Source organism: Pleurodeles waltl, chromosome 5 (genome assembly GCF_031143425.1).
Source record: "Pleurodeles waltl isolate 20211129_DDA chromosome 5, aPleWal1.hap1.20221129, whole genome shotgun sequence".
NCBI lineage: Eukaryota > Metazoa > Chordata > Amphibia > Caudata > Salamandridae > Pleurodeles > Pleurodeles waltl.
In genome coordinates, this window is record NC_090444.1 from 153,572,290 (window position 1) to 153,590,853 (window position 18,564).

Sequence of the window (18,564 nt, forward strand, 5' to 3'; positions counted from 1 at the left end):
TCTGGAACTTTTCCCTCACAGAAAAGTGAGGACAAGAAAATAAGTTACTTACCTGTAACTGTAGGTCTCCAGTATTGGAATCTTTCATAGATTCACATGCTTGAATCCTTCCCCGTCATCGAGATGGGAGCCCCCTGTACATCAAAACAGCTATACATACAGGCTACTGCAAAGAAAAAAGGCCTACGCCTTCACTTTAGTAGCCTATCCTCATCATTATGAGCAAAAGGACCAAAACAAGGCCCAGCCAATCAGGCTTCCCCTCCCTCTAGAACTCTCCTGAGAGGAGCCCTCTTCCCTCAGATTTTCTCAAGCACGAGTATAAAAGTATCTGAAGAAGACAGGAGAAGGTGAGCTTCCCAGGGGAGGAGGGATGGTCGCATGTGAATCTATGAAAGATTCCAATACTGAAGAACTACTGTTACAGGTAAGTAACTTATTTTCTTACTCCAGTATTGGAACTTTCATAGAATCAGAATAGCAAGCAGTAATGAAGGATTGTATAACAATAAACCATACGTATAGTTATTGATACATGCACACATGAATGCATCTATATAGAAACCCATACATATACATACACACATACACATACCTATATACCTTGGAACATCCATATATCAGCAAAATCTTACGGTACGTTAAAACAGGCAGAATATGAGAGCCGTAAAGGAAGAAAAAACAAACGTATGCAATGTGCACAAATTAGACTGGGCTGGCGGGAATAGGAATAAAGAACTTACAATAGCTCACCGCTACTGGAAAAGATGTCGCAACACTGCTTGTCCTACCGCCATATCTCCTTGCTGAGTTTCCTCCAAACAGTAATGTCTTGCGAAAGTTTGCACAGACTTCCATGTGGCTGCTCTGCAGATGTCCTGAATGGGCACTCCAGCAAAAAATGCCATGGATGCAGCCATTTTTCTTGTAGAATGTGCCCGCAGTGGATTCTGGAAAGATTTTCCTGCCGCTGTATGACAATAGTTAATGGCAGAGGCTATCCTCCTCGTAATTCCTTGTTTAGATAAAGCTCGCCCCTTACGTGGAGCACTGAAAGCAACAAAAAGCTGGTTAGATTGTCTAAACTGCTTAGTTCTCTCCAGGTAAAATTTCAGGCACCTCTGAACATCCAAAGAGTGTAGAGCCTGCTCTGCTGGCGTCGATGGATTAGGAAAGTATGTTTTCAGTATCACTGGTTGATTTATATGAAAATCGGACGGCACCTTAGGTATACATTTTGGATTTGTTTGCAAAATTACTCTATCCTTTTTGAATTGTAAGAAAGGATCCTGGATCGTGAATACCTGTATTTCACTTACTCTTCTAGTGGAGGTGAGAGCGAGCAGAAGAGAGACTTTCCAGGATAGGAACTTTATATCTGCCTTGTGGATTGGCTCAAACAGTGGTTTCATTAATCGAGACAAGACCAAATTAAGGTGGCATGAAGGAGGTGGAGGCCGTACCGGAGGGAAGGACCTGAACAGACACTTAAGAAACAGTTTTATGACTCTCACCGACCACCGGGGAGGCTCGTTCTCTGTACGCCTATAACGGGAAATTGCTGCCAGGTGAACTTTAATCGAAGAAATCGCCAAACCAGATCTGGCCAGGAGCAGAAGATAAGGTAAAATCTACTGCGGTGATGACGAAAAGGGGTGCACCTGGACCCGAGCACACCAAGAGCAGAATCTCTCCCACTTCAGACGATAACATTTGTTGGTACTCTCAGCTACATCTCTGGCAAGAATAGCCCTGCAATCCGATGGCAAATCTGGATGCACAAACTAATGGTGTTCAGGAGCTAGGCTGTCAAGTGAAGTGAAGCCGGATCCAGGTGGAGAACTTGGCCCTCGTTCATCTTAAGTAGGGAGGGTATAACTGGTAGAGTTCTGTATACCAAAACTGACGAGGCCATGCTGGAGCAATCAGAAGGAGCTTGCAGCGTTCGCTCTTGATCTTCGCCAGAACCCTTGGAATCGTAGGCATAAATTCCTGACCATGCCATGGAAAACGCATTCCCCCCAAAGGCCTTGATGTGGATCCCGACTTGCGAAGAAATGGCATTTCGCATTCTGCGGGGTGGCGAAGAGATCCAGGTTCGGTTTCCCCCATCGGGCGAAAACCCAATTCAAGACTTCCTGGTCCAATTCCCACTCGTGGCTGGACGACCGTGATCTGCTCAGGGAATCCGCAATGATGTTCTGTATACCTGGGACATGTTCCGCTTGAAAGTTTATTTTGTGGCTGATAGACCATTCCCAAATGCCCTGAGATTCTCTCGATAAGAGTAGAGACCTGGTTCCTCCCTGCTTGTTTATGTAATGCATTGTCGTCGTGTTGTCCGTCCGGATGAGAACCGAGGAACTTCTTATTTTTGGGAGAAAAGTGCGCAGCGCCAGTCGAACAGCCTTCAATTCGAGGTAATTGATGTGAAAGACTTTCTGATGCGGCTTCCATTTGCCTCTTACTTGTAGGAGTTGAAGGAAAGCACCCCATCCTTCGAGAGAAACGTCTGTAGTTATCACCCAAGGTGCTTGTTGGGGGAGAAAAGAAAGTCCCTTCGCTAAGTGAGACTTCTGAGTCCACCAAGCTAGAGAGAGTATCATGGGCTTCGTTATCCTGATGATATCGTCGAAAGACCCCATGGCTTGTGCCCATTGAACATCTAACTGCTCCTGGAGCGGTCTCATTCTTAGACGACAGAAAGGCACCAGAGGAATTCAGGAGGACATCATCCCTAACAGGGAATTGAATAGGCGAACTAAAATGTACTTTCTTTTTTGTAAATGCTTCGCGAGGGAGATGAGCTTTCTCAGTCTGTCCTCTGTAGGGGCGGCCTTGTTGGCGGAAGTGTCCAGTTCTGCCCCTAGAAAAGTTCTTCACCTTAAGGGCTGGAAAGCTGATTTTTCGCGATTGACAGTTAGGCCCAGGCTCATGAACAGCTCGAATCAAGCTCTCGTGGACTTCTACGCCTGAGATCTGGATCTGGCTTTGACCAGCCAATCGCCCAGATACGAGAAGACTTGATGGTTTTGCCTCATGAGAAAAGCTGCTGCTGGAGCCAAGCACTTGGTGAAGATCCTGGGAGCCGACTTCAGGCCGAAGGGCAAGACTTTGAACTGGTAATGGTCTCCGGCTACTGTGAATATAAGATATCTTCTGTGGGAGGGATAAATAGGGATATGAAAATATGCGTCCTGCAAATCGAGAGTGGCCATGAAATCCCCCGAATTTAGAAGGGACAGGATGTCTGATAAGGTGATCATACGGAATGATTGTTTCTTGAGATAAACGTTGAGATTGCTGAGGTCTAAAATTGGGCGCCAACTTTTTTGTTTCTTTTGGACTAAGAAGAATCGGGAGTAATAACCATTTCCTCCCTCCCGACGTGGAACCTTTTCTATAGCTCCCTTGAGAAGCATGGACTCGACCTCCAGCCTGAGCAGATGCAAGTGCTTCACCTTTCGAGGAAGGGGAGGCTTCGTAGGAGGGGGGTAGTGCAAGAACTCCAGGGTATGGCCAAACTGTATGAGATTTAGGACCCATTGGTCTGATGTTATCTTCTGCTAATTGTGGAAGTAGAGGGAAATCCTCCCCCCTAGTTTTGAACACAAGTGAAGGTTTGTAGCTGGAGACGATAGCAAGTCATTGTCTACGGCCTGCCTCTTTTGGTTGTCTTCCATCCTTTCCTCTCTGGGAAACTCTTGAATAAGTCGCCTGTTGAGGCATTCTGTGTTGGAATTGAGGACGAAAGGAATGAAATGCCGCAGAGACTAAAGGATATTTATACTGCTGAAACCCTGGTCTGTACGAAGAGTAGCCATGGCCTCGAGCTCCCCGGAAAGACTGCCTTTTAAACTGCAAGGTACCCTGGGACCTGGCTGTGTCTGTGTCAGTCTTGATTGACTGAAGCGCATCACCAATGTGCTTCCCAAAAAGGGCTTCACCATCAAAGGGAAGGTCAAGGATCTTATTTTGGACCTCGGGTCTAAATGAAGTTGCTCAGAGTCAATCTTGCCTTCTGAGAACAGCAGAACCTGCCATCTGACGGAAAGCCGTAGTAGCGATGTCCATAGCGCAGTCTATAATTTCTGCAGAAGATCTCTCCCCTTCCTGCAAGACTTTCTTTGCTTCCATTTAGTCTTCAGGCGGTTGATCCAAATAGGGCACAATGTCAGCCCATATCTGCCTAAGATAGCCAGAGAGTTAGAAGCTCGTATAATAAGCGAAGCCATTAATGAAAAACGTTTTCCTATATTGTCTAATCTCTTACCCTCTTTGTCGGGTGGGGCAGAGATTGGTGCTGAAGGGTTCCTTGATTTGCGTTGAGCCGCCTGAGCAATTACTGTGACAGGTCTGGGATGACCCGTGAGGCAGGCGGGAGAATCTTCAGGCGCCTTATATTTCTTATCAAGGAGAGGTAGAACTGGGGTGACCGTGGCTGGGTTCTTCATAACTTTAATGCCCTCATCCCAGATATAGTCCACAATCTGCATAAATTTAACGCTCTTTTGAAAAGGCTCCTTAAAATCATACAAAACACAGTCCACCTGTTTTGTGGGCATGGGCAACTCAAATCTTTTAGCAGCTCTTTCCAGTAGGTTGTGGAAACCGCCGATGTCACCCGGAGGGGAATCTACAGGAACCGGAGAGGGAGGGGACAGAATGGGAATTTGATAGTCATCCCATTCAGTTATTGTGTCCGGCAATTCTCCTTCCTCTCTGTCATCATCATCCTCAGAGGACAAATCCTGCACAGGAATGGAAATCGGAGTTTGTGGCAGTTCCTGGGATGTTTGGATTCCTGGATGGACAGGGGTAGAAGGTATAGAGGATGCAACAGGTTGCTGAACTTCCAAGCCAGCTGGTGGAAACCGCCTTCTTTAGTCGTCCAACATAAATTGTAGATCAGCTATGAGTGATCCTGGCAAGGAAACTATCTGCTCCTGATAAGGATACTGGTGGCGTTGGGGGTAGTAAGATTGCAGATCATGCCGGGTGTCCTCCTCTAGATCCTGGCACTTGACGTGCAGTTCTGATGGGCTATGAGCAACCCCGAAAGGTCCCTCATCATCTGAGTCCTCTTGCTCCAGCGGATGCGTAGGCACCAAGGATGAAACTCTACCTGGAGATGTTACCAACGGTGAAAGGAAAGAAGACTTCTTGTGTGCCTTAACCCTCCCCAACGGCATCGGCGACACGGATGACATCGTCGATGTAGACGGTACACTCGTCGGCATAGTCGACGGTATCAGCGTCACAGACAGCAGCGACGGAGACATCGATGGAGAAATTCTCGTCGACGAGGAAAACGACAACGGTAGAGTCAACGTCGATGGTCTCACAATCGGCAACATGGATGAAGGAGAGGCGATGGGCAAGGCAACCATGAACGCCGTTGATGAGGACATCGTTGACACGATCGTCGATGAAGAGGACAATGCCATCGAGATTGTAGAAGTAGTAGCAGTCAACGACGATGCTGTGCAGACACCTTGAGACACCGCTGTCGACGGTGGTGGTGGTCGTCGTCGTAGATTTTCCAGATGGCCTCTTAAAAACATGTTTCACCACAGGAGGTGGTGTTGGAGGCTCAGAAAAGGCTCTTTTGCTGCGCTCTGAAGAGACAGATCTTTCTTTTGAGTGCCTTTTTGAAGAAACAGAACTCCTCTGAGGAGAACTGGAAGGACTTCCAGGTTTAGAGGACACCCTTTTGGATTTCTTGTGAGCCTTTCTAGGAAGATCTTCTGAGTGAGGTTGAGGAGCACTGCCTCTTTTCTGTAGCTTTCCAGAGGAAGTTGTAGTTTCCTCAGTGTCAGAGCCAGACACTGGGTTAGATCTGGACTTCAGTTTCTGGAGCAAAATTAGTAGTCTACCCTCCCTGTCTTTGAGGGTTTTGTTAGAGAAGGTCCTGCAGACCTTGCAGTCTTTGGCCGCATGGTCAGGGTAGAGGCAGTAAATACAGTCTCTGTGTGGGTCCTCAGAGTGAACCCTCTTTTTCCCACAGGTCTTACAGGCTCTGAAAAGGCTTTTCTTCTCTTTATCTGACATGGTGAATCCTTTCTAAAACAGAGTTCTCTTTAGCAAGGTAAGAAGAAGACACCTTACTTGCTGTGGAAAATCCTTTTTCTGAAGAAAAACAGCGAAAATGAACTTCTCTGAAGTGTTGTCTGAGCAGAGCTCAATGGAGACTCCCTAGCACGACGTGCGGTAGAAAATCTGAGGGAAGGGAGCTCCTCTCAGGAGGGTTCCAGAGGGAGGGGAAGCCTGATTGGCTGGGCCTTGTTTTGGTCCTTTTGCTCATAATGATGAGGATAGGCTACTAAAGTGAAGGCTTAGGCCTTTTTTCTTTGCAGTAGCCTGTATGTATAGCTGTTTTGATGTACAGGGGGCTCCCATCTCGACGACGGGGAAGGATTCACGCATGTGAATCTATGAAAGTTCCAATACTGGAGTAATTGTGATTTTAGCCAAAGTTTGATGTTGCAGGGCATTCTGGGTAAAAAAAAAAAAAACTAATGGGAGACACACAAATCACACCATCTTGTTTTCTCCTGGATGTGTAGTTTTAAGAAATGTCTGGTACTGGTAGGTTCCGTTGAGTGCTGGTGATCCTGGGCCCAAATACTGCAACTACCCTCATTGCCCAAATAACTGAATTGTCAAGGAAAAATCTTGATATTGCCATGTATTTTGGGACTGTTTCTGTCACAGGTGATTTGTAGGCCTGGGTGAAATACACTGGTGTCGTCTTGTGTAATGTGTGTCCTTTTGCAGTTATTACACTAAATTAAGGCATGGCTGTAATTTCAAGCCGATTCAGGTAAAAATACTATTATAGCAGCATATAAACAATGCAAACGAACCAAACGCAAGTGGCTGTTGTTCATGGTACTTGTGTTTTTTGCACTTTTTTATTGTTACAAAAATGCCTTTGCTTCCAAAATGGACAAGACACATTTGACACTAAAGAAAAGTAGCTCTAAAAGCAGTGTTTGCATTTTGTGAAGTTTCCTCCAAATTTTTTGTAACTACGCAAAAATAAATAATGCAAACTCTTAGTGACTAGCCCACCCGCACAATCGAGAGAAGTCTTGAAACACAAATAAGTAGGACATTTGTTTTTACCTACTGAATTTCAATTCATTTTGGCTTCCAAATGTAAGTCAGTGCAGAAAAAAGAACATGTTCTGCAACCCAGCCTCTCAATCACATGATATTATTGATAACCACAAATTCCAAGTCATATAAATAGCCACTATTCCTAAAGTCAGATTTCCTTCACAACGATTTTTCATTCATTAGCTTTTTTCTAATAGGTTGATGCCTGGTCAGTACACAATTAAAAATAATTATAAGCTGCAGCTCAGTTGAGGGCGCTAGGTATTGCGTGTTTTTAAACAACCAGCTAACACTATATATATATCCCTGCAACTGGAAAATTCTAACAGATATAACAGCATGTTACTTTTGTAAATAAGCCATCTGGAAATACAATTAAAAATTACAGGTGACAATATTATCAGCTACTTCGATTTTTTCCTAATTGTACCTAAATTATTACTTTTTGGGAAACCCATGAGGGTTCTACACAAATTACCCCTTGCTGAATTCTGAACTTAGTCTACTGTTCAGAAATGTATATATAGCTTTCGAGTTCACCCATGGGTTTCAGATCAGTTTCCAAAACAAACAGCAAGCAGGAAGAAACCATACAAATAGGATTTCTAAAACAAACAGCAAGCAGGAAGAAACCACACAAATAGGAAAAATTGAATATTACTTAGAAAACTGCAAAAACTGCTTTTTAAGCAACTCTGTTCTGAAAGTTAGGAAGAGGGTGAACTTAGCACAGCAAGCCTTTTGTTCATGCCATTCTTAGAAAGAAAACTATTGTTGCTGCTGGAAGAGAAATACCGGGGGTGGGTTCTTTGATCATAGGAGGTTGGACCAGATATGCAACAAAAGATATATTGTGAGTGTTGTATTTTTCAATATAGCTGTGTGGACAGACCTAGAGGAGACAAGCCAAATTATCATCACAAATTTATTTTGTTGTCTATTCGCTTGTCCTTGTACATAAAAACATGTTAGAAAGGGTGTGTCCGATCTAGAGCCTAATTTGTGCCAGTGTTTGCATGACAGTTTACCATATGGTGGTGTTGACTGACTTTTTCTTTAGGACCAGCAAAGTGCTTCACAGTTCCTTATACTTAAAAAAGGAAACCACAATGAACTAGTGTATCTAGTCTACTCTTACAACTCGAGGTGGCTTGGAAGAGTGTCAGATAATCTATGTGTACCAGCCTCGTTGGTAGGAGGCGCTGGAACTGACATTTGGCAGACTTGCAGGGGCAGTGGATGGTGTGAGCCTCAATGGCTACCTGTGAAATAAGTTAGGCCCTGCCACTTTTTTTTTTTTTTTTTTAACAAGTTAACCCTGATTCCATTATAAGTGATTTAAACAGTGTTACAGAACTGCAACATGGTTATTGTCACAAAAGATTAGGGCAGCAATAAAAACAGTCATTTGGTCACTGGGGTGAAGGAGAAAATGATTCATACCACGTAGTCATGTATAAGGGAGAAGATGTATAGATTCTAAACTGGACATTAGTTTCTCTATACTTTTTTCAAAGTAGCAGGGGAAGCTTTGATTCATTGATGGCACCAGGATTGTCGGTCTTTTTTTAAACTCCTTTTCTATGGCCTTTCTGGGCAAATTAGGAATCATTTTGCGTCCTTGGTTGGAGGCGCTCTTGTGTTTCACCCGCTAGGGTCTCCTCAGAACAATGAACGGGTGGGTTCTGTATCTGGGGGGGACAAAGAGAATATGGCAGGTGTAAATTCTAGTGCTCTTGTTGTGAGTCACCTATGTGTATAGAAGTGTCCAGAGATGACATGCCTTGGGTACCCCTTGGTATATGGGGCGTCTACAGTGACTGTGGGGGAATGTAGAGGGAGATGTTTATCACAGCTTTCTACTGCCAACAGCAAAACCACTTTATGAAAGGGGTGATGTCTCTTATCCACGGAGTGGGATGTTGATCTGGTCTCCGCTTCCCAATTCTGAGCTGCCTGGGCTTCAAATCGATTTCCATGTTGTCCAGATGTAGCTGCAGGATCCGTCGCATGATGATGCCGCGGCTGTGGTCTGATGGATTGAACATGGTCCGTGTTGTTATGCATTGGAAGATACATGGGATTTGGTAGCAATCACCATGTATTACGACCCACTCTGAGGTTCCAACCTTATAATCCCAACCTGAAATGTGTTATTTGGTAAGTAAAGAAGACCCGAGTATAACTTGCCTTGTATCACAGTGATTAAGTTGGGCAACGTTTCGCCCAATGAGCAGATACGAGTAGGGCTCAGAATTCCCCAAATTGGCGCGTCCAATAGGGATGTGGGGTCAGTGCTCATCGTTATATATTCCGAGATTCCATACTCATTCAAGCTTGTAGCAAATGTTTAAAGTTTAGTAGTAGGCTGGACTCTTTCCTTAACAGAAGGGTTTCAGCGATGGACGTCATTTAGGGGTTGTCAGGGGTCGCAGTTGGGACCCCCTGGCTTGCCCCTTGCGACCCCTAGCCTCGGAGGTGGCAAAATTAGTGCCAGGAAGACAGGAGGCAACTCGTCCTTAAGGACGTTGTTTGGGGCTCCAGTTTCCTGGTTTTCTGACAATGTTTTATTACACTCATAGTGAAGAATATTACATTATAATCTTCTCTATTCGTGTAATTAAGAATGGAGTAGAGTTAGTTGGAATATAACTCTCCCTGGCAGCTGAGGTAAGTAAAAAGTGCTCTTAAATGAATGTTTTGTGCATTCTTGTGGGAGAAAGTGTGTTATGTGAGAGTGTGAATGTGTAAGCCTGTGTGTGTGTGTGTGTGTGTGTGTGAGGGAAGGAAGGAAGGTAAAGGTCAAATGGCGTGTGACGTCACTTCCGCTATCCCATGCATTTTGATGAGATGACGTTCATGGTTTCAGCGCTGACCACCTCTTCAATCCATTGTGGGCACATTGAGTACAGGCCTCTGTATTTCGTTTTCATTGTGGCCGTTGTCCACGAAACATTTCACAAAGGGAGCGCTCTTGTACTTGCAGCAAATTCTGGATTTATGATGACTTGTTAATTTTCGGACCTCCAGGTTAGTCTTGCCAATGTACAGTTTCTCACAGGGTCGTGATATGCAATACACCATTTTTTTGTTTTACAATTCGAGAAAATGTGTTATATTCATAAGATGAAGATCGCACAAAAAACAAATGAAGGGAAACACACTTATATACATATTTATTCGGGGGAGTTTTAGAACATACCCGGAGGACATACTGGTATTAACTGAATAAAAACACTATATCCGAGGCTGTGAAACCCGATGAGGAGGACGTTCTCCCAGAACAAATACAAGGCGGATAAAACAACAAAACAATTGAATAACTACAGCATAACCAAGCAAGCCATATTAGCCAGACAGAGTCATTTTGGCTACGAATTTGCAACTATTTTGCCTTCTGGAAGACTTGTTCCAGCAGTCTGCGTTAGACTTTATTCTAGGAAATAAAAGAAAACGTAAAGCATCTGCAATACGATGGCAATGTAGACGTCCATCCGCCAAACAGAAAATAGAACATTCAAATGTTAAGAAAAGGCATGCCTTTACTAAAAACGCAGCCTCGGTCTACACCAGTTCCTGTACTTGAACCTAACATAACCTGGACAGGCTTGTAAAGGAATGACACGGTTTAAGATCACGGTGCGAGTATACGTGGGTAATAAACATGAACGGTTATACTAAAGATGCAGAACATTTCAAAAGGAAACTAAGCAAACAGGATGTGTATCTCTGTTAAGATGCAAGCGATATGAGCAAGTAATTAAAGAGAGGATGGGGAGTACAAATTCAAATTAATTTGCATTACTTACACGGGTCCAATTCAGAATAATTGGCCCAGTATGCTCACTCCCCCTAGAATGTGCGTTTAATTCTAAGACTTTACTTAGCACTGTTATTCATTTTACCTGTTCCAATGGGAATTGTTTCGTGAAAGCAATTCGCAGAAACATTGCCATAGCTTAGTACATCAATAGAACATTTACTAATATTTGTATAACGTGTCACAAATATACAATGTAGAATGGGGAGAGGTCACTGTAAACTGTGAGGTGGTGAAAGTGACCAATCAGAAGTCTAAACAGTGCAAGGCATGCTTTTCCAGTTAGAAAGTCAGATAAGTGCAAAAATTAAGTAACGTTTTGTTTTTTTAATCATAGTTATGAAGTTAAGAAACATAAGAGTTTGTAATACGTTTGAGAACATACAGCTGTTAAAATAGGCATGGATAACAAAGTGGCCTGAAATCACTTCTTTTCATTCATCAAAGCGGGCTAAAAAGGTGCCTGTCTACAAGACACACATGTCGTGTATGTTTGTTGTGTAAGACATAGAGGTTCTGTGTGGAGGTGATTAATACAAAACCATTTCAAAGCAGAGGTCACGGACAAGCTACACATCCCGGACTCAAGAACACGAACACACTAGGGAAATGTAGATGTCTAAAAAGTATCTCGCGCTGCTATCAGTAGACATTAGGCTGCCAGCAAAAGTGGTTTTTTTGGGTTGTCGTAACCGTGTGTGAAACAGAGAGACAACCACCTGCCGGTCCTACAGCCTGTGGGGAAAGGGCCTTTGCTGAGAGCAGATGCGAAGACGAAAACTACGCAGACTCCATCAGCTGAAGGTCACCAGTGGAGCAGCCCGGCTCAACAATTTGGCAAGCAGTTCACTATACCATCCACCATGCAAATGTAAAACATGGCTCGTGGGCAACTGAACTGCGGTTACGTACAGGTAAAAATGCTGTCTGCCAGGTGCCTCCAAAATGCACAGGTCGCACTGCTGAGTGATAACATTGATACCAAGATTGTTAAATTATAAGACATTCTAGACAAGGTCACTTGGAACAAAAAAGTCAACTTTTCATTTGAACTAGGCCGCTCTTAAAATGTCGGTTTTCTTTCAAGCGGGCAGAACATTTTCAGGATTATTACTCTTAGCCAGTCATGGCTATTCCGTCCTCAAACCCATGGCGCCCTGTGCGCATGCCCCTGAGCACAAAGCGTATTGTGAACGTATGGGCACAAGAAAAATATATATAAACTCTTCAAAAACATGATAGGACAGCTCTGGTTAGTAGAAATCTATTGCAAATTATAACATGTTGTGCATCAGGCCCACCCAGACAGAAGCAAGGGGAGGTGGGAAATAGAGTCTCAGCCATGAGAGGAAAAGTTTCCGTTCCAGACTTTGCGGGGCGGCCTAAAGCTGTCTCACCCGAGACACCCCACATCCGGCCAGTCTCAGTGCCAACTGCGCGGCCTCCATCCTTTCTTTCCCAGGTGGAATTCCATCGCAAAGCTCCTATTTTCTGTTCCGAATGCGCTTGGATTTCCTAGCCGAGTCCATGGCTTCCACCGCCATCTTGCGTTTCTGTGGGGAGTCTTCCGTCTGTCCGGAGGGGTTCCCCACCGTGCCTTCCATTATGTCCCGCAGTTTGCGCTCTAGCTCGGCCAGCCTGGCGTTCTGCTCGCCGATGATTTGGGTCTGCTCCAACAGCTTCTGGTCCTGGTCCTGCACTTGCTTCTGCTGTTCCTGCACCTTGGTGCGCAGCTCGGACATCTCCCGCCGCAGGACGGTCACTCCGGTGCCGTTGGCTTTCACTTGCTGCTGGAGCTTGGTGACCTCCTGCCTGGAAGGGTTTTGTTTGGAGAACAGCTGCATCGTTGTAAGAGCTGCCGAAGGGCCTGGAACTGGGAAAAAGAAAGGAACATGTAAATTGTATAAAAACATGAGCATTGGCAAAGCTTTTAGGTCTCGACAATCGGTGTGCTATTGGCTTTGTCAATGTTATCGTCTTTTGGCCACGTTACGGAGCGGCATAACCTATTGGCTTTGTCAATGTTATCGTCTTTTGGCCATGTGTTATCGAGTGGCATAACCTATTGGCTTTGCTGCCAAAGACGGACGGGTATACAAACTAACCGGAAAGCTAAAGTAGGCCCCTGAGTGTGCATGTCCGCAGCCTGGGAAGGTAAACACGCCCCGGAAGCTGGATTTTAAAGGTCCGTGGTGCCCCAAGGCTGGGGCCTGCATGCCCTGACAAGACATTGAGGCACGCTTGCCCCGACAGCCACCGCCAATACTGACTTTTGTTTCTAAACATTTCGGGGTTACCACGACCTGCGCTTAAAAACAAAAGTAACCCAGATTTTTTCCAAACATATAACAACATCAGAGACACTTCCTGAATCTCGGAATCAGAGCAAAGGTTGTTTGATTATATGAGGAGGGGGGCTGCACAGTAATCACCACCCCGCGCTGCTTCGGTTTTTGTGCTGGTGTCAGTGGTAAACAGCACCGAAGCGCGCGCGAAACCTCCGGGACATCTGGTTCACAGCAGCGGCTCCCGCGCGCAGCGACACCCCGCCTGTTCTCCTCCTAGTAGAGGGGCACAGCAGAGTAGAGTGGCACGGACGTGAGAGACGTAGTGTCAGAGTAGAGTGGCGTGGAGTAAAGTGGCACAGAGTGGAGTGTCGTAGAGTTGAGTAGATTGGCACAGAGTGGAGTGGCGTAGGCTGGAGTGGCGCAGAATACATTGGTATGAAGTAGCGTGGAGTGGCGTAGGCTGGAGTGGCGCAGAATAGACTGGTATGAAGTAGCGTGGAGTGTGGCGTGGCATAAAGTGGCATAGAGTGGAGCGGTGTAGAATTGAGTAGTTTGGCACAGAGTGGAGTGTCAGAGTGGCACTGTGTGGGGTGGCATAGAGTAGTGTGGAGCAGAGACGAGTGGAGAACAGTGGCATAGAGTTACCTGGAGTAGAGTAGTGACGTGGCTTAGAAAGGAGTAGTATGGAGTGGCACAGAGTAGTAAAGTTGTGGGTGTGAGTAACTAAAGCATCAATAGAGACAGAAGGGTGAAAGCAACATAAAAAAGAAAAAGTAGGAAAGCGCACTGCACATCCAAGATACCGAAACGCTAATAAAATAAAATAAAGCGCAATGCAAAAAGAAGGGGAAGAAGAAAGACGAGAAAGAATGCGTACTTGGTCAATCCACTAGCGCAGTGGTAACACATGAAAGGAAGGGAAGCCTACGAAGCGAAGCAATTGAAATATTCCAAATGAGAGTGACAATGAAAACAACAAATGGTATGTGTATGCTGTGGGCGGGTGTAGGAAGTTGGCTCTGTATGTGCTATTTCAAAGTAAGGAATAGCATGCACAGAGTCCAAGGGTTCCCCTTAGAGGTAAAATAGTGGTAAAAATAGATAATACTAATGCTCTATTTTGTGGTAGTGTGGTCGAGCAGTAGGCTTATCCAAGGAGTAGTGTTAAGCATTTGTTGTACATACACATAGACAATAAACGAGGTACACACACTCAGAGACAAATCCAGCCAATAGGTGTTTATATAGAAAAATATCTTTTCTTAGTTTATTTTAAGAACCACAGGTTCAAATTCTACATGTAATATCTCATTCGAAAGGTATTGCAGGTAAGTACTTTAGGAACTTCAAATCATCAAAATTGCATGTATACTTTTCAAGTTATTCACAAATAGCTGTTTTAAAAGTGGACACTTAGTGCAATTTTCACAGTTCCTAGGGGAGGTAAGTATTTGTTAGGTTAACCAGGTAAGTAAGACACTTACAGGGCTTAGTTCTTGGTCCAAGGTAGCCCACCGTTGGGGGTTCAGAGCAACCCCAAAGTCACCACACCAGCAGCTCAGGGCCGGTCAGGTGCAGAGTTCAAAGTGGTGCCCAAAACACATAGGCTAGAATGGAGAGAAGGGGGTGCCCCGGTTCCGGTCTGCTTGCAGGTAAGTACCCGCGTCTTCGGAGGGCAGACCAGGGGGGTTTTGTAGGGCACCGGGGGGGGACACGAGTCCACACAGAAATTTCACCCTCAGCAGCGCGGGGGCGGCCGGGTGCAGTGTAGAAACAAGCGTCGGGTTTGTAATGGAAGTCAATGGGAGATCTAGGGATCTCTTCAGCGCTGCAGGCAGGCAAGGGGGGGGTTCCTCGGGGAAACCTCCACTTGGTCAAGGGAGAGGGACTCCTGGGGGTCACTCCTCCAGTGAAAGTCCGGTCCTTCAGGTCCTGGGGGCTGCGGGTGCAGGGTCTCTCCCAGGTGTCGGGACTTGGGATTCAAAGAGTCGCGGTCAGGGGAAGCCTCGGGATTCCCTCTGCAGGCGGCGCTGTGGGGGCTCAGGGGGGACAGGTTTTTGTACTCACAGTCTTAGAGTAGTCCTGGGGTCCCTCCTGAGGTGTTGGATCGTCACCAGCCGAGTCGGGGTCGCCGGGTGCAGTGTTGCAAGTCTCACGCTTCTTGCGGGGAGCTTGCAGGGTTCTTTAAAGCTGCTGGAAACAAAGTTGCAGCTTTTCTTGGAGCAGGTCCGCTGTCCTCGGGAGTTTCTTGTCTTTTCGAAGCAGGGGCAGTCCTCAGAGGATGTCGAGGTCGCTGGTCCCTTTGGAAGGCGTCGCTGGAGCAGGATCTTTGGAAGGCAGGAGACAGGCCGGTGAGTTTCTGGAGCCAAGGCAGTTGTCGTCTTCTGGTCTTCCTCTGCAGGGGTTTTCAGCTAGGCAGTCCTTCTTCTTGTAGTTGCAGGAATCTAATTTTCTAGGGTTCAGGGTAGCCCTTAAATACTAAATTTAAGGGCGTGTTTAGGTCTGGGGGGTTAGTAGCCAATGGCTACTAGCCCTGAGGGTGGGTACACCCTCTTTGTGCCTCCTCCCAAGGGGAGGGGGTCACAATCCTAACCCTATTGGGGGAATCCTCCATCTGCAAGATGGAGGATTTCTAAAAGTCAGAGTCACCTCAGCTCAGGACACCTTAGGGGCTGTCCTGACTGGCCAGTGACTCCTCCTTGTTGCTTTCTTTGTTCCCTCCAGCCTTGCCGCCAAAAGTGGGGGCCGTGGCCGGAGGGGGCGGGCAACTCCACTAAGCTGGAGTGCCCTGCTGGGCTGTGACAAAGGGGTGAGCCTTTGAGGCTCACCGCCAGGTGTTACAGCTCCTGCCTGGGGGAGGTGTTAGCATCTCCACCCAGTGCAGGCTTTGTTACTGGCCTCAGAGTGACAAAGGCACTCTCCCCATGGGGCCAGCAACATGTCTCTGGTGTGGCAGGCTGCTGGAACTAGTCAGCCTACACAGACAGTCGGTTAAGTTTCAGGGGGCACCTCTAAGGTGCCCTCTGTGGTGTATTTTACAATAAAATGTACACTGGCATCAGTGTGCATTTATTGTGCTGAGAAGTTTGATACCAAACTTCCCAGTTTTCAGTGTAGCCATTATGGTGCTGTGGAGTTCGTGTTTGACAAACTCCCAGACCATATACTCTTATGGCTACCCTGCACTTACAATGTCTAAGGTTTTGTTTAGACACTGTAGGGGTACCATGCTCATGCATTGGTACCCTCACCTATGGTATAGTGCACCCTGCCTTAGGGCTGTAAGGCCTGCTAGAGGGGTGTCTTACCTATACTGCATAGGCAGTGAGAGGCTGGCATGGCACCCTGAGGGGAGTGCCATGTCGACTTACTCGTTTTGTCCTCACTAGCACACACAAGCTGGCAAGCAGTGTGTCTGTGCTGAGTGAGAGGTCTCCAGGGTGGCATAAGGCATGCTGCAGCCCTTAGAGACCTTCCTTGGCATCAGGGCCCTTGGTACTAGAAGTACCAGTTACAAGGGACTTATCTGGATGCCAGGGTCTGCCAATTGTGGATACAAAAGTACAGGTTAGGGAAAGAACACTGGTGCTGGGGCCTGGTTAGCAGGCCTCAGCACACTTTCAATTGTAAACATAGCATCAGCAAAGGCAAAAAGTCAGGGGGCAACCATGCCAAGGAGGCATTTCCTTACACAACCCCCCCCCAAACGAAAGAGGATGAGACTAACCTTTCCCAAGAGAGTCTTCATTTTCTAAGTGGAAGAACCTGGAAAGGCCATCTACATTGGCATGGGCAGTCCCAGGTCTGTGTTCCACTATAAAGTCCATTCCCTGTAGGGAGATGGACCACCTCAACAGTTTAGGATTTTCACCTTTCATTTGCATCAGCCATTTGAGAGGTCTGTGGTCAGTTTGAACTAGGAAGTGAGTCCCAAAGAGGTATGGTCTCAGCTTCTTCAGGGACCAAACCACAGCAAAGGCCTCCCTCTCAATGGCACTCCAACGCTGCTCCCTGGGGAGTAACCTCCTGCTAATGAAAGCAACAGGCTGGTCAAGGCCATCATCATTTGTTTGGGACAAAACTGCCCCTATCCCATGTTCAGAGGCATCAGTCTGCACAATGAACTGCTTAGAATAATCTGGAGCTTTTAGAACTGGTGCTGAGCACATTGCCTGTTTCAGGGTGTCAAAGGCCTGTTGGCATTCCACAGTCCAGTTCACTTTCTTGGGCATTTTCTTGGAGGTGAGTTCAGTGAGGGCTGTCACAATGGATCCATATCCCTTCACAAACCTCCTGTAATACCCAGTCAAGCCAAGGAATGCCCTGACTTGAGTCTGGGTTTTTGGAGCTACCCAGTCCAGAATGGTCTGGATCTTGGGTTGGAGTGGCTGAACTTGGCCTCCACCTACAAGGTGTCCCAAGTAAACCACAGTTCCCTGCCCTATCTGGCATTTGGATGCCTTGATAGAGAGGCCTGCAGATTGCAGAGCCTTCAAAACCTTCTTCAGGTGGACCAGGTGATCCTGCCAGGTGGAGCTGAAGACAGCAATATCATCAAGATAAGCTGTGCTAAAGGACTCCAAGCCAGCAAGGACTTGATTCACCAACCTTTGGAAGGTGGCAGGGGCATTCTTTAAACCAAAGGGCATAACAGTAAACTGATAATGCCCATCAGGTGTGGAGAATGCTGTCTTTTCTTTTGCTCCAGGTGCCATTTTTATTTGCCAGTACCCTGCTGTCAAGTCAAAGGTACTTAGGAATTTGGCAGCACCTAATTTATCAATGAGCTCATCAGCTCTTGGAATTGGATGGGCATCTGTCTTGGTGACAGAGTTGAGCCCTCTGTAGTCCACACAAAACCTCATCTCTTTCTTTCCATCTTTGGTGTGAGGTTTGGGGACTAAGACCACTGGGCTAGCCCAGGGACTGTCAGAGCGCTCAATAACTCCCAATTCCAGCATCTTGTGGACTTCCACCTTGATGCTTTCCTTAACATGGTCAGACTGTCTAAAGATTTTGTTTTTGACAGGCATGCTGTCTCCTGTGTCCACATCATGGGTACACAGGTGTGTCTGACCAGGGGTTAAGGAGAAGAGTTCAGGAAACTGTTGTAGGACTCTCCTACAATCAGCTTGCTGTTGGCCAGAGAGGGTGTCTGAGTAGATCACTCCATCTACTGTGCCATCTTTTGGGTCTGATGACAGAAGATCAGGGAGAGGTTCACTCTCTGCCTCCTGATCCTCATCTGTTACCATTAACAGATTCACATCAGCCCTGTCGTGGAAGAGCTTAAGGCGGTTCACATGGATCACCCTCTTGGGGCTCCTGCTTGTG

At 46.3% G+C, this 18,564-nt stretch overlaps 1 protein-coding gene across 1 annotated transcript in view; it reads right to left on the reverse strand.

The window, feature by feature from the left end:
• Window positions 1–10,273: 10,273 nt before the first annotated feature.
• The window catches only part of FBXO28 (F-box protein 28), a 121,951-nt gene continuing 113,660 nt past the window's right edge, over window positions 10,274–18,564 (reverse strand). The window contains exon 5 of the mRNA XM_069233829.1: window positions 10,274–12,815. Within this exon, the coding sequence (XP_069089930.1) occupies window positions 12,427–12,815 (389 nt within the window). The 3' untranslated portion in view covers window positions 10,274–12,426. The remainder of the gene's footprint in view (window positions 12,816–18,564) is intronic.